Source organism: Dromiciops gliroides, chromosome 2 (genome assembly GCF_019393635.1).
Source record: "Dromiciops gliroides isolate mDroGli1 chromosome 2, mDroGli1.pri, whole genome shotgun sequence".
Classification (NCBI taxonomy): domain Eukaryota; kingdom Metazoa; phylum Chordata; class Mammalia; order Microbiotheria; family Microbiotheriidae; genus Dromiciops; species Dromiciops gliroides.
Window position 1 is genome coordinate 79,549,678 of NC_057862.1, and position 16,967 is coordinate 79,566,644.

The 16,967-nt window shown below is 40.3% G+C and overlaps 1 protein-coding gene across 1 annotated transcript in view; it reads right to left on the reverse strand.

Annotated features, from left to right (window-relative positions):
• PLCE1 (phospholipase C epsilon 1) overlaps positions 1-16,967 on the reverse strand; it is a 336,517-nt gene that overhangs the window by 15,057 nt on the left and 304,493 nt on the right. The window contains exons 26-31 of the mRNA XM_043983896.1: positions 13,491-13,654; positions 12,562-12,823; positions 11,497-11,615; positions 7,488-7,616; positions 3,755-3,964; positions 995-1,153 (exon numbers count right to left, since the gene is read on the reverse strand). Of these exons, the coding sequence (XP_043839831.1) occupies positions 995-1,153; positions 3,755-3,964; positions 7,488-7,616; positions 11,497-11,615; positions 12,562-12,823; positions 13,491-13,654 (1,043 nt within the window). The remainder of the gene's footprint in view (positions 1-994; positions 1,154-3,754; positions 3,965-7,487; positions 7,617-11,496; positions 11,616-12,561; positions 12,824-13,490; positions 13,655-16,967) is intronic.

Genomic DNA, 16,967 nt, shown 5'->3' on the forward strand with positions numbered 1-16,967 from the left:
ATGCACTTGCTTTTGGTTTGTCTCCAATCCCTCATGTCTATACCTTGTTTGTCCGTAGTTGTTAGCCTGCTGTCTTCCCCGTCAGACTGTCAGCTCACTGTGGGCAAAGACTGTCTTTTGCCTTTCTTTGTATCCTCAGGGCTTAGCACAGTTCTTGCACATAGCTTAGTAAATGCTTATTGATCAGCCAATCTACTATATACAAGGCACTATATACTAGCCCCTGGGGATATAAAGACAAAGAGGAAGGACACTATTATTAAGCACTGTCTGTGTGCCACACACTGTGCTAAGTGCCTCACAATTATTATCTCATCTGACCCTCTCAACAAACCTGGGAGATAGGTATTATTATCCCCACCTTACACCTGAGGCAGACAGAGAATGAATGATCTGGAGGGGGGGGGGGGGTCACACAGACAGTCAAGGTCTTCCTGACTCCAGGCCCAGTGCTTGGAGGCCGAGGCCAGTGCTACCGAGCTGCCTCTAGGACTAATACAGAAACAAGGTGTTGGCTGTGTTTCTAATCAACATCTCATAAGAACATATTCTAGATCCTGAAGGGCTTAGAGATCACCCAGTCTAAAGACCCTCCCTCATTTATAGAGGAAGAATAAGAGTTAAATCTGCTCTTAAAGATCCAGCATATCTGGTACTAGACTGAAGTTCCTTCTACTTCATTTCAGACTCATAAAATACCAAGGGTAAGACAGGAGCTCATCCCACAGCCCATCAGATGTGGGAACATCTTCCACAATATTCCTAACAGAAGGTTATCAAGCCTCTGCTTGAACATTTCCAGGGACAGGGACCTCATTACTTTGTGATTTCCCCAATAAACCGCTTATGTCCAGTTTCCATAAGATAGACTCCATCCCTTATCAGCAACCCATCATGTTGGATGTCACTGATCAAATTAACCCTTAATGCATATAATTTACTTAAATCTCATCTGAGAAAGTGGGAAGGAAACTCCTAGAAGGATGAAGTGTACCTGCTGGATGACCTCCTGGGCAGTGCTGACTCGGGGAGCCTTGATGACTGTGCGGGGCTGCTCAGGGGAGACGTCATGGACTTGGACAAAGAAGCTTTCGTCTTCTGAGCTCAAGGCTACCTCTTTCTCTTCCTGCAAGACATTTTTCTCCTCTGGGTGCTGTACACAAAGTATGAATAAAGAGAGAGAAGATGGTGAATAAAAAGCAGCACGAGGCAGGTAGGACACCTGGGCATAAATGCCGGGTTTTGCCAATTCTTAGTTGTGTGACTTGGGCTATGAGAAAATAATGGGATTTGGCAGATACTCAAAGGTCCACCTGGAGATTAAACTGACTGAGTTAAGTGAGAGTGACTGACTGCTGATTAGCCTACTTAAAGTTAATTAGATTGTAACCACACCTGGCCTGCCCTTAAGAAGGTATTTCTCTCAGAAGTTAAGGACTTTGAACTCAACTCAAGACCACCTTCAAGTCCAGTGAACCAATGGATTTGGATGATGCTAACCAATCAACTTGAAGCAGTGTGTAAGGACCGCCTATGCTCTGGACCTATAAAAAGCTTCCACACTCAGTTTGCTGGAAAGTTCATGGTTGAAGCAGGCTTGTGGTGGAAGACTTGAGGAAGAACCAGACCAGGCTGGAACTTTAGGCTAGACAGGCCTTTTCTTAACTCCATGTGTTCTTTTTTTCCTAATACCTAGTATGCTTTAATAAATGCTTAATGTCCCAAAACTGGTGCTAAAGTTTCTAATTTAAACATCGCAGGGCAAAGAGCTTAACTTCATCTCAACAATGGGCATGGTAATTCTTGCATACAAGATTGTTGTGAGCTGTAGGCTGTATATTGTGAAAATTTCTAAGTTGAAGTGTTAGACAAAGAAAAACCAAAGTCTCCAAGCCAAAGAAGATAGGTTTATTGAGAGAGGGATCCTGTCTCACAATAAAGCTGGTCTCAGGTCTCGGACCCAAAGACCCTGAGCTTCAAGATCTAATGATATTTATATACAATGACTCCTCCCACAATTTAACACAATCCAAGTGGTACATATACATGTATGGAATGGGAAGAAAGAAACCACCAGACAGATATCAGCATAGTCCCTTGCCATTATATATACTCTATTTAAAATAGCCCCATTACTAAATAACAGGCTCATAACATAGGGAGCCATCTACTGGAATATATCTTTGCCATCTCAGACGATGCTTCTTTTACTTCTCTTCCTCTGAGTTATTTTCTACTGTCAAGGACTTCCACTATATTGCTTTAAGCATGACTTTCCAGCTTCTCCCTATTTACTATTAGTCCCTTTCATCTCAGAAGTTACTATTTTTGGTATTTGACCTTTAAGCTGATTGGTAGCTATACCTAACCACAACTGGAAGTCAGATAGATGGATGCTAGGTAAGTAGATAAGTTGGCAATATAGCATTTGCATTTGCTCCTATCAATATCTATCTTACTTCATTATCATTTGCTTAAGCTACTAAAGAATATCTAAATATTTTAAATCACAGTTTGTAGTCTAAAAACGGATTAGTACTACTGTTAAATCACTTGTATCTAAGGGATGGAGAAAATCTCACACAATATAAATATATATCTAATGTGAATATTAAATATATGTGTGAATATTAAATATATATATGTGTAAACATATATAAATACAATGTAATGTAAACTATCACAAAAAAGGTAAACATCTTTTGATTAGATTGAGAAGATGCTATGTGTTGGTAATTTGGGACTACTGAAGGACATTTCATACCTTTGAATGTGATTACATTAAATATTCCAAAAATCATGTATAATCTATATACACATACTTACTAATGGGGCATATATGTTTGTATGATGGTCATAAATATGTGTATGTTGCACTTAAGTTTTCTTGGGAGAAGATGTTTAGTCTGTTATGGATTAAAAATATCTTTGTTAGAGGCCAGCTGACAAAAAGTAGCATAAAGTTTTGGCACATACTTCATAGATAGCCTATCTATAAATCCTCACTCATCTGCCTACCATAGCAAAAAAATGAAAACAGAATCTGAGATATTTTTAAAGAAATGCAATGTTATTGCTTTGAAGAACATTTTATAAAGTACATTTCATTAATGGACACCAACAAGTAAAGTAAGGTGATTTCATGAAAAAATGTACACTCATGATCATAATATAGCATCAATGCAAATATTTGTTAATGTATAAGAATTTCAGACCTCACAATCTGAAACTATATTTGGAGAAATATTAAATTTCTGAGTCGGTTTTCTTTTAGACCAATCTTTCTGTACTCACAACAGGAGGGTAGAGTGGGGAACTTCTGAGTGATGCTCTTGCCCTGCTCATGCAGCTCAGCTCCTTCCCTGTGAGTTATAGTCCTAGTTGCCTAGAGAACTGAAAAGTCAGTCACTTTCTCAGGGTCTCAATGGCAGGATGAGTCAGAAGAAGACTTGAACCAAGTCTTCCTGTCTCCACAAGCAGCTTTCTGTCCACAACAGGACTTCAACTCCTCTCTCTGACATGTCCTAAGGAAAGTTACTCATCTCTCTGTGGCCTGGGGCAATTCTTTAAGATTTACCAGGAGATTAGTTGCATATCTGAATTGGTGGAGGGAAGTACCCCACCAGGAGTTCTCTACACTAACAGAAGCATAGGTCCATACCAAATATCATATAAACCAGATCTTAACTGAAAAAATTCTAGTTGGCAGAATTTATGGGATTTTACTGTATTGACTATTCCTGAGTATACTTACTTCCTCCTGGATTTTAAAAATAATCCTTCCAACATAACCTTCTTCTGGGAACCAGCTGTTCAAAATCTGTACAATTTCTTCTTCTGGACTGATTATTCTCTGGAATGGCTGTTTCCTGAAGTCATTTTTTTCTTTAGATATAAAATATTTTTCTTCCATCAAAAAGTAGTCTGTGGTGAGTGGTAGGGAGCCTTGTGAAGTAGTCAAAATCTAACATGCAAAAAAAAAAAGACTAGTGAGATAGTCTAAACAGTTGATAAAAATCTTTAATTCTAGATGAATCTATTCTCATGGAGCACAAAATATGCTTGATATCTACTGCCAAGTTAAATCTACTCTGGAGTAGTGAGCGCATCATTCCTTTTTGGAAGATTTAAGCAATTTCCTATGACCAAAAAAGCTTGTTTACTTCCACTCTGGCCAGCAACACAATTTATTCATAATCCCAGGACAGCAAAACTCTTTTCCCACTGCTGGAATGACAACCCCTGTTGAGTTGTTTTTTTTTTTTCCTTCCCCGTTGAGTTTTAATAACTTTTAGGTTTTTCAGCCCATGAACTTAGGCCTTTGTCATTCTACAGCCGTGGAACTCTACAGAAATGCTTTGCTTTTATGATGGGCCATCGTCCAGCTTTTAACTGAGACAATTTCTTTCTCATGTTGGAACCACCCAATCATTTTCAAACGTTTGAGTTATAGGGCTAAGTTCTCAGCATAAGCAGGTCCCTGGGAATTCCATAGTGCAATACACTTTTGACTACATTCCAGGAGATTGTACTCTTTGTTGTGGAGCTTTGCCTTCTCTCAGACCCCCTAACTTTTACAACCAAATCTCGGAGACTGCTAATATAAGACTAAGCTGGAAGTAGGTGAGGCTATGTAATGTGATAAACTGATCTCTAGTTACTTTCCATTGATGAAAAGCAGAATCACAATAAAGGAAAATACAGTCTGGCCTGTAGAAAGCCAATGACATATTTCTTGAGAAAGTTCTAAACTCTTTCAGGGCCTAATCCTGTTGAGGGTGAGTTCAAGGACTCTCTTAGAAATATGGCACTAGGGTTTTTTCTGCTTGTGATATATGAGGTCAATATTTTTCTTTTCTTTCTTTCTTTTTTTTTTGGGGGGGGGTGAAGCAACTGGGGTTAAGTGACTTGCCCAAGGTCAAACAGCTAGTAAGTGTCAAGTGTCTGAGGCCAGATTTGAACTCAGGTCCCTCCTGACTCCAGGGCTGGTGCTCTATTCACTGCACCACCTAGCTGCCCCCAGGTCAATACTTTTTAATATTTAATATTAATTAATAATAAATGGTTACTGCCTAAACAGATGTAATAGCCATTATTATATAAATAGCCATTAATTTATAAGTAGCCAATAATTTAGAAAACCCAGCCTAGCCCCCAAATAATTTAGCAAACACAATTAACAAACAACATAAAACACATGGCAGTAATACCAGTGGTGGGCCTTGGAAAGCTGTGAAAGCAGCAGCAGCTTTAGGATCTTTCAGCCCAGAGACAGTAAGGGTTTAGAGATTAGGGACTCTTTGCTAGCACTGGCACCTGGTACTATTTGGCAACTATGTTGCCTATACACAGCTCTGTGTCACAGTTCCAGGGCAGAGAGGAACACTAGTGTTTGCAGCTGCAGGGGAGCAGGGGTCCTTCCTGGGTAAAGAACAGAGCACAGACCAGGAACAGTGACCACGTCTCTTCCTGCATTGCACCACCTGGGAAGCACCAAAAACTTGCAGACCCCCAAGAACTAACTCTGAAAACAGCAGCACAAAAAAGCCTGAATCTTGGGATAGTGTCTCCACTCTCCAAGGGAAAGCAGAGCCCAACTTTCACATAAAATTAAAAGGCAAGAAATAGGCTAGAAACAGCATGAAATAAAAAAGAAATTACTTTTTTTTTTTTTTTTAGTGAGGCAATTGGGGTTAAGTGACTTGCCCAGGGTCACACAGCTAGTAACTGTCAAGCGTCTGAGGCCGGACCTGAACTCAGGTAGTCCCGAATCCAGGGCCGGTGCTCCATCCACTGCGTCACCTAGCTGCCCCAGAAATTACTTTTAAAATAACTGTAGCCAATATAAAATACTTGGGAATTTACCTGTTAATACAAACCCAGGAACTATATGAACACAATTACAAAACACTTTTCACACAAATAATGTCAGATCTAAACAACCAAAAAAATATTAATTGCTCATGGATAGGCTGAGCCAATTCTACCTAAATTTACTTATTCAGTGCCTTACCAAACTACCAAAAATTATTTTATGGAGCTAAAGAAAAACATAACAAAATTCACCTGGAAGAACAAAACATCAATAATGTCAAGAGAATTAATGAAAACAAATATGAAGGAAGGTGGCCTAGCCATTCCAGAACTCAAACAGTATTACAAAGTGGTAATCATCAAAACAATCTTGTAGGGGCTAAGCAATAGAGTGGCAGATCAGTACACAATATACAGTAGTAGGTTACCATAGTAATCTAGTGTTTGATAATCCCAAAGACCCCAGTTTTTGGGACAAGAACTCACTATTGGACAAAAACTATTGGGAAAACTAGAAAACAGTAAGGCAGAAACTAGGTATAGAATAAAATCTTATACTCTATACCAGGATAAGGTCAAAAGGGTACATGATTTAAGCATAAAGGGTGATACCATAAGCAAATGAGGAAAGCAAGGAATAGTTTTATCTGTCAGATCTGTGGAGAAGGAAGAATTTATAACCAAAAAAGAGACAGAGAGCATTATGAAATAAAATAAATAATTTTGATTACATTAAATTAAAAAGGGTTTTGCATAAACAAAACCAATGTAACCAAGATTAGAAGGAAGCAGAAAGCTGGGGAAATTTTCTTACACCAAGTACTTCTGATAAAGGTCTTATTTCTCAACTGAGAACTGAGTCAAATTTTTAAGAATACAAGTCATTCCCCAATTAATAAATGGTCAAAGGATACGAACAAGCAGTTTTTAGTTGAAGGAATCAAAGCTATGTTCATATGAACAAATGCTCTGAATTGCAACTGATTAGAAAAATGCAAATTAAAACAACTCTGAGGTACCACCCTATACCTATCAGACTGTCTAATATGACAGAAAAGGAAAATGATAAATGATGGAGGGGATGTGGGAAAATTGGGACACTAATGCATTGTTAGCGGAGTTGTGAATTGATACAACCATTCTAGAGAGTAAACCCCGCCCAAACTATAAAACTCTGTATACTTTTTGATTCAGCAATGCCACCAGCAGGTCTATAACTCAAAGAGATTTTTCTAAAAAGGGAAAAGGACCTATTTGTACAAAAATATTTATAGCAGCTCTTTTTATGGTGGCAAAAAATCAGAAACTGAGGGGATGCCCATCAATTGGGGAATAGTTGAATAAGCTGTGGTATGTAATTGTAATGGGATACCGTTGTGCTATAAGAAATGACAAGCAGGGTGATTTCAGAAAATCCTGGAAAGATGCACATGAACTGATGCAAAGTGAAGCAAGCAGAACCATGAGGACAATGTACACAGTAACAGCCACGGTTTGGTAGGAAGAGCCTTTGAGTCTTACATTCTACTGGCACGGAATGTGAGAACCCGGGGTCACTATCACACTCCACCGAAACACCAGAGGAAGGCTTAGCGTGTGTGTGCATGTGCATGTGCATGTTACATAAAGATTAAATTATTAGATTCTCACAACCAAGTGCTTTGTGAACTTACTTGGTGAAGAAGCTGCTTTGCCTTAGTCTCTTTATTTATAATGAAAACGGTAAAAGGCTCAGGACCTGGAATTCCATGGACTGTGACCTTGTATGTCACCAGACCTTTTCTTTCTTCTGTGCTGAACATCTGTCGGATAGAATATTTATATTGTTTGTGTGGTAATTCAGATTCTTTTCTAGTCTAAACAATGGAGACTGTTTCTAGGTTATGTTGCAATCACTCATAATTAGAATGCCTGGTGCATTCTTCCCAACAGCATGTTCTTTGAATCCATTAACATTGAAGCACCTTAAACATCCATCTCCTGGCAGCCATAACCTCTTTTCTTATTTCAGAGGGTGGGTCCTTCTCTCAAGTCCCTTTTGATCTTGATTCACTTTGTTCATTCATTCAATAAACATTTACTGAGTATCTACTGTGTCCTGGATGTTAGTTACTTAGAACTTTGTGCTCCCCTCATGTCCTCATAGTCCGATCTCCTATTGGGTTTTCCCTTCCTAATATTACCTTATATTTATTTTGTCTGTATTTTATATATAGCCATGTATGCCCATGCTATCCGACCCAGTATGATGGTGAGCTCCTGAGAGCAAGGCCTCATTTCATTTTTTGGTCTTTGTACTTCCAGTGCTTGGCACATAGCAGGTACTTAAATAAATGTTTACTGACTGATTCATTGATAGAACATCTGAATGAAACCTCACTTAGGCTCCTGGTACCATGGACCCCAACCTTTTAAACCCCTCTCTTGGTGGGAGCAGCAACAGCAAAGTAAACGCTTCCCCAAGATCCCGCTCATTGCTGGTTGTTCTTGCTGCTGTTGCTTTAAGTAAGAGAAGCTTATCCCTCTCACTTGCTTACTCTTAGTGACAAACTGCACCCCAGACAAGAATCCCTTAGAGACAGAAGATCTTGCTTTAAAGTTCTTGCTCCCAACCTCAACTCCCACCACCCAGGCTGGGAACACAGTGTTGTTGTTGGTGGAGGATTCCAAGAATGCTCCCACCCTAACAAAGGTGTGTTTGGCCCCAAGAATCAGAGGAGGCTTCCCAACTCTGGGTTTTCATGATGCTCCTCTCTGTTTATTTCCCTCTTACCTATCTGGCTCAGCCGGGATCCAGTATCCCACCCCTTAAGTGTGGGGGTATACCAAGGTCCTGACCTTGGCCCTCCTTTCTTTCTCCAGTCTTTCTTAGCGAGTTTATCATTTCCCAGGGGTTTGTTGAATTATAACCTTTATGCAGATACTTCCCAGATCTATATAGACAGCCTAAATTTTTCTTGAGTTCCTTTTGAATACTTTTGAGTATCTTTTGGATGTTTAGACCTGGTATCTATAGGCATCTCAGACTCAACATGCCCAAAGCAGGACTTATTATCTCCCTGAACCAAACGGCTGTTTCACATTGCCCTATGACTGTCAGAGGCATCACCGTCTTCTTGGTCACCCACCCAAGATTACAGTGCTGTGATCCTCAACTTCTCATTCACAGCACCTATGGAATCAGCTGCCAAATTCTGTCAGCTCTACTTCCATGTCATCTCTCTACTATGTGCCAACCACCTTTGTTCAGACCCTCACAGACCATGGCTGTCACCATCTTCTGCTTCCCTCACAGCAGAGAAAAGAGTCACATTTCAAGGATGTAGGTGGCGTCATGTTGCTGCCCCTGTCACTGTGGCTGGAAGAACTGGGGCCTTTAGACAGTTCAGACACATGGAACAGCTCACAATGTTAAAGCTTGAGGATGTCCTCTGTCTTGTCTAGTGTCCCACGCTAGCCCTCTACTCCAGGTGAGGTGTGTGTTGGAGAGGAAGGTAGAGAAGGTGATGTTTGAGCTAAGCTTTGAACAAAACTAAGAATCCTAAGAGGCCAGGCTGTGAAGGCGTAGAGACTAGAGGTGGAAGACATTCACAAGGAACCACAGTGGTGTGGTCTGCGGGATCCTGGGCTTCCCAGGTGACTTCAGTCATCTTTACTAACCCCAAGCACAGGATTGTGACCAAGGAGGAAGGCCCAGTTCTATTTATCTTTGCATCTCTCCCAGCATTTACTCAGTAAGCAGCATCTGTGGAGTGGCACGCGCACACGTGTGTGTGTGTGTGTGTGTGTGTGTGTGTGTGTGGACTGTTTTTTTTTAATTAATAAAGTATTTTTTTTCCTTTACATGTAAAGATAGTTCTCAACTTTTGTTTATACAAGCTTTACAATTTCAGATTTTTCTCCCTCCCTCCCCCCTACCCCTAGACAGCAGGCAATCTAATATAGGTTATATATATATACACACACACACACACACACTAACATTAAAAATATTTCTGCATTAGTCATGTTAGAAGAGAAAAAATCAGAGCAATGATGAAAAACTTCAAAATAGAAAAAAACAACAGCATCAAAAACAAAAGAAATAGTATGGTTCACTTAGCATCCATACTTATGTGGAGTGTTTTAAAGTTTGCCACATGCCTTACAAATATTATTTCACTTGAGCCTCACAACAACACCTTGAGTTAAGTGCTAAAAGTATTATTATTCTAATTTCATAGATTTCATAGATTCTCAGAGAAGTTAAGTGAGATCCTTATGATCACACAGTAGTATCAGACACAGGAGTGAAACCAAGGCCTTCCTAAGGCCAAGCTCAGGACCCTATCCATTATATCATATTGCCTCATTGTATGTGCTCATAAAGAGGAGGCCCTTAATAAATGTTTGTTGAATAAATAACTAAATTAATGAATGAATCTACTTCTTAGAAAGGAAAAAAGAAGAAGGGGAGGGACACTTGTTTGACAGGGGAACAAGGGATATAAATACCAGTGTGAGGAACTACTTAAACCTGCAAATGAAGAATAAGAAATACTAACTTAATTTTACTTAATAAAGTAAGATACATTCCTCATCTGCTTACTGTTTTCATTAAAGTGTAGTTCACTGGGTTTTTAGAGTTGAGGTACAGTATTTCCTGAATTCAGACACTTTTCTCTTAGTGATTGGACAGCTTGAACTTTGGCATGAGAAGCTATAAAGGAAAGTTTCATATATATATATATATATTTATTTTAGTGAAGCAATTGGGGTTAAGTGACTTGCCCAGGGTCACACAGCTAGTAAGTGTTAAGTGTCTGAGGCTGGATTTGAACTCAGGTACTCCTGACTCCAGGGCTTGTGCTCTATCCACTGCACCACCTAGCTGCCCCCATATATTTTTCTTGACTGAAAAGCAAGACTGCTTATGAAAGGGGCAAGCTTGGCTTGGACTGATCTGTGCAGTCAAAGGCAAGGGTGGGGCTGCTGGTTGCTGGGTCTTGGCCATCACTTCTTTCTTGGTTCCCTCTTGTTAGTGCTGGAGCTATGAATGTGATCAAGCAGGTCTGCAGCATGTGCTTGGGGTTCTTTTTAGAATATTGAGATCACATGACTTCTGAGGTAGAAGGAGTATCTGAGATCCAGTCCAACCCCTTCTTTTTATAGATGAAGATACTAAGGCTCAGTAGACTTAAATAACTTGCCCATTGACACAGAGGTAGTGTCTCAGCTGGGACCTGCAGCTAGTATCACAGTGGATAGAGCTCTGGGCCTGGAACCAGGAAGACTCATCTTGCTGAGTTCAAATCTGGCCTCAGATATTTCCTAGTTGTGTGACCTGGGCAAGTCACTTAACCTCTGTTTGCCTCAGTTCCCTCATCTATAAAATGGGGATAATAACAGTACCTCCCTTACAAGGTTGTTGTGAGGATCAAGTAAGATGATAATTGTATAGCACTTAGCATGCTATATAAATATTAGACATTGCTGTTGCTGCTGTTTAGCTCAGTGATAGTTCTAGTATACCATCTTGCTCTTGGGAGTGGACAAGCAGATGAAAGTCAGGGAAAGGTGTGTGTGTGTGTGTGTGTGTGGTGTGTACAAGTATATGAGAGACAGAGAGAAGGGGGGCAGGTTTACGATATGGAAATAACGCCTAAGCATTAAAATATGACATTAGCATTTGAGTTTAGTTACCAAAGACGCTGCCACAGCAGTGCCTGTGGGATTTTCTTCCATCCTCCTGCTGTTTATGAACAAGCTAGAGATTTCTAAGACTTCATTATGTAGGTTTCTCAGCTGAAGATGCCGATATCCTAAAAGAACACACAACTGGGTGAAAACTGTCCACCAGACATTTATTCCTCTTCTGAGCCAACTTTCCCAAAGTAAGAAGCCCAAAGAAATAGGGAATGACTGGTTACTTGATGAGACAAGATGGTTACACTGCTCAGCCATGCACAGAGGATGTGACATTTTTGCTGGGTGTGAGTATTGCCATTCAGGTAACTAGGGTACTGTCCAGTGCCATGCATTAGCAATTAATTAGCCTTTTTTACTAAAAGGAATGAATATGCTTCCAAAAGTTCCTGATATTCTCAAAGGAAACAGTTAAGAACTGGAAAAATTTGATTGCTTTTAAGGCCATCTGGGCATTTAATGTTCCTGTTTTGTAAAATGAGCAACAATGCAAACTGCTTCATACTCTAATAGTTTTAACAGCAGCATTACAAAAAACCCAAATGTAAAGTAGTCCTTTTGAGCCCTGGATGCTGAGCTTCTGTGAAGCTTGGGGTGCAGGGTGTCTTGGAGTCTGTGCATGCTCATGTAAAAGCCCAGAGAGGAGCAACCCAGCTTCTCCCTCTGTCTTGTTTTTGTGGCTTCTCTTTCATACTCTCTACCTGAAGCCACTGCTGGCCTCAAGTCCCTTCTCCAGAACTAGCTGGGCTTTAATTACTGGCACTGGCTCCACCCCCAACCCCACACTGTCATTCCCTCCCCTCAATTCAAGCCACCCTGCACAGCTTTAAAACTTACAGGGAATGGAAGGGGGGCTATGGTTTGAGGGGGAGGAGGGAAGTGGGGATTGTGGAGGAGGGAGCACTCCATCCACTGCCCTCTATATCCCCTCCTAGTCACATTTGCAAAGTCTATTGCAGGGTCAGAAAGGCCACATTCTGTAAAAGATATTGCAAATATATCAGAAACATTTATTTTGAGATATGTTCAGTCAATGTTTAAATGAATGAGATTTTCTTCTACCTCTTTTTAAAGCCTTTAGTGGAATAATTCTTTGGGCAGTTACAGCTGAACTGTTGTTTTCAACAACCGCAAAACGAAGAAACACAAGATCTTCAAAATGAACTCGGAAGAGAAACTGTTCATTCCACATGGGGTTAAGGGTATTTCGATGAATGGGCTTAGTGCGGAAATGGCAACTATCCAGTGGCATTCCCAGGACATCGATTTCGATACATGGACTTCCTGTGCTGTTACTAGGACACACATTCTGACCAGAGACAATCTGATGGAAAGAGAAGAATCAAAGTCACCAAGTCCCTCATCTCCGTCTGCATGCGAATTAAAAAGAAAAAAGGTTACTCCTTGTGTGGGGACTGATGAGGGGCAGGGGTGGGGGAGAGAGGTTTCCTGATGAGCCCGCCAGGCTTAACCAGCCTTGCCCTACAGAGAGTGAGGATATGCACAACAGCACCTCTGGATGGTGTGCACCGAGGCTTCATGGGATGCTTTCTATAGGACCCCATGCATTCCCTCCCTGCGTTGGATGCAAGGAGCCACAGAAAAAAAAAAGGCTGGGGGGTCTTGGTCTGGGGTTTTTAGGAACTGGATCTAGTTTTGAGGGCTGACTGAAAAATTCAGTCTTTGGGGGCTCTACCAAACTTAGTCTCGGAAATCTCAGAATATTTACAGCTCATGTCTAGTCTTCACAGATTTGAGTAGAAGAGTCCCTTAGAAACATACAAGCCCCTGATAGTAACAATCTAGGACAACAAATAGCCCATAAATCTCTGTACAATTCTCTTTCCTAACTGGGGAATTCTACTTGCTATCAGGGTTCTAAAACCCTCTTTGGAAGATTAAATCTAACATCTTATGATGATAGGTTTGTTTCCCTTAACGTCTTTAAAAGAGGATTCAAGATTTTAACTTATATTAATAATAATACTTACACTTAAAGAATAGAGAGCAGGCTCCATGTTTTCCATATCTCTTTCCAATGGAGAAAACTGCTGGTACATAGCACAGTTCTTGTCCCATAGGACAGGGGGTTTCAAAACATAACCACAGCCGCCATTAGCTTCAAACATTGCTGCATTTAAATGTAAGGGGAGGTCTGCAAGATTATACAAATAAGGCCACTAATGAGACACCAAAATGTGGATAAAGAGAAATCCATTACTCTTCTATTAAATGCCTACACAGGCAGTGTATAGATATCTATATCTATATCTATATCTATATGTATGTAGATGTATATAGATATATAGATATAACCTATATCAGATTACCTGCTGTCTAGGGGAGGGGGGAGGGAGGGGAGGGAGGGAGAAAAATCTGAAATTGTAAAGCTTGTATAAACAAAAGTTGAGAACTATCTTTACATGTAACGGAAAAAATAAAATACCTTATATGTAAAAAAAAAAATGTCTACACAGGCATATCCCGTATTTGTTGTGTCATTTCCCAGTCATGTCAGGCATGCATCAGACTAACTGGAAGACCTCTGAGGTCAATTCCAATGGTGAGAGTCTGTGATTCTATTCTACCATTAAAACCTTGTGACAAAACCCCAATATCACACCACAAGTCTTGGTGTCAGAGTTACTTCAAGTTGCCAATTATAACATCTTTATAGAACTAACTGTTCCTTGTAATGATCTTTTGTTTGTTTGTTTGTTTTTGCAGGGCAATGAGGGTTAAGTGACTTGCCCAGGGTCACACAGCTAGTTAAGTGTCAAGTGTCTGAGGCTGGATTTGAACTCAGGTCCTCCTGAATCCAAGGCCAGTGCTTTATCCACTGCGCAGGAACATTTTAAATAAAGGAAAAAAGTCAGACTATAAATTATCATCCATAATCCCATAAATTTCTATTCAGAAGCCAGCTAGGTACTAGGTGACAGAGTAGATAAAGCACTAGGCCTGGAGTCAGGAAGACCCGTGTTCAAATCCAACCTTTGACAAAGACTAGCAGTGTGACCCTAAGCAAGTCACTTAACCTGTCTGTCTCTGTTGTAAAACAGAGATAAATCATAGAACCTACTTCCCAGGGTTGTTGTGAGGAACACATAATATTTGTAAAGCTTAGCAAAGTATCTGGCACATAGTAAGCACTATGTAAATGTTAGATTTTTATTGTTATTAGGCAGCTAGGTGGTTCAGTGGATAGTGCTAGGTCTGGAGTCAGGAAACCCTCAGTTCAAATAAGGTCTCAGACATTCACTAGCTGTGTGACCCTAGACAAATCACTTAACCTCTGGCCTCAATCTACTGGAGAAGAAAATGGCAAAACCACTCTAGTATCTTTGCTAAGAAAACCTCATGGACAGTATTGATGTACTATGGTCCATGGGGTCACAAAGATTAAGACACAACTGGACAGTAACAACATTATTATTATAGAATTGTATTAATGATGAATTTTTATTGATTATTAATTGCAAAAGTAATGTATTTGCATCATAGAAGTAACTACATGGTTTTACTAATTTCCATGCCTCTTTTTGAATCTTTTTCTGTGTACTTAATGGAGATCTATTGCTATTATTGTTTTTAATTCCACAGTTGCAGTTCTAACTAGCTTTCTTATTCCAGCCTCTTAACTACACACATAACCCAATGCATGATGTATCACATGTAGAATAAAACTATGTCTAAGAAAAAATCAGATGATACCTTAACAACTCCATATATTTGCTTAAGCTCCCAGCTGGAATGTATGGAGTAATAACACAGACCTACCTGTGATTCAACTACCTAATCCACTCAGTCATGAGCTTTTGGCATTCTTGTGACTTCTCTTGGGATTTCATATTCCAACTTAATTGGCAATACTGTCTGATGGGCTGTTTGGTTATTCTCGCTCTCTCTCTTTTGTTTTGTTTTCTGGAGCAATGGGGGTTAAGTGACTTGCCCAGGCTCACACAGCTGGTAAGTGTCAAGTGTCTGAGGTTGGATTTGAACTCAGGTTCTCCTGAACCCAGGGCCAGTGCTTTATCCACTGTGCCACCTAGCTGCCCCGTTTGGTTATTCTTTCATGATTACTAGGTCTCTCACAGATTTAAATGCTTATTTTATGGTTCAGGATTTGTCTTTGCACAAGAGAACAGAAGGTTTATGAGCCACACTTGACCAATGTTCCCTCTGATTTTTTCTACCTATGTTCAGAACGAATTTCTAACATATGTCAGCTCTTATAAAGGCAAGTAGCAGATGTAGTGCCAAATGCAACAAAACTCTGTATGTGCTGTATTCATGGGTGTATTGGTTGAGTTTTTAACAGACTCCTCAACCCCCCAAAACAAAACAAAACTGGATGTAACCGTTACATGACAGTGTTCAATAATGATGATTTTAGATTCCTCAACTGTACGATAGGGATAATAAAAGAGCCCCCTCTCTGGGTAGTATGAGACAAATGAGACAGTGGAGTCAAACAAAGCCTCTGATAAAGGGCTGAGATGATCACAATAAGAGCTAGCCTGTATTTCTCTGGCCCTCACCAAATCCCTGTGAGGTGGGTGCTATCATCATCAACTCTACTTTGCAGATGAGGAAATGCTTCATTTTCATTAATGGTTCCTCTTCCATAATGGCAACATCCCTTATTGGGGAACAGGGGTGCTGGAGAAAACCATCTTCTACCTCCTGACCATTAGCCTTGTGAATGCAGTGCACTCAGGGCTTTGGTTCTGACTGGGGGTACCACATCAGAGCTTTCCAAGGCTTCACACATGTCACTTTATAGCACTTTAAAGTTTATAAAGTGCTTTAACTCTTTTATCTAATTTGGTTTTTGCAACAACCTTCCTTGTGATGCTGAAAAGGAGGCCCAGAGCAGTCAGGCAACTTTCTGAAGGTCACACAGCTAGGAAGTAGCAGAGTGAGAATTCACGCTTAGCTCTTCTGATTCCAAATCTATGGCTCTTTCCACTCTACTGCTTCCCAGTTATGCACCATTCCAAGAGGAGCATAATGTCTTCTCTGTATGGTGCAGTTTCCTCCTTTCTAAAACAAAGGGCCTGAACTTGATTTCCTCTGAAGGTCTTTTAGGACTCTCAATAATGATGCTCAGCCCTAACAATGATGCTGGTATAAAATCTCTTCCAAATCCTTGTTTGTGAGAAGCCAGCTGGAATAAGGGCTAAGTTCTGTAGCTGGTAACAAAGAAACTTCTAAATGTGTCCTTAATTCACTCAGCAAACATTTAAGTGCAAGGCACTGTGTGGAAGGCATTGTGTTAAACCCTGGGCCTACAAAGGGGGAAAAACAAGAAAGTTCCTGCCCTCAAAGGGCTTAAAATCTAATAACATAAATAAATGTGATACTAGGCAGAATATGCTAAGACCAAAGAATGACTAGACTCAAATTACTCCATAGTTATTCCAGGGGGAAAGCCAGCAGCTGCCTTAGGCAATATACATGGATCA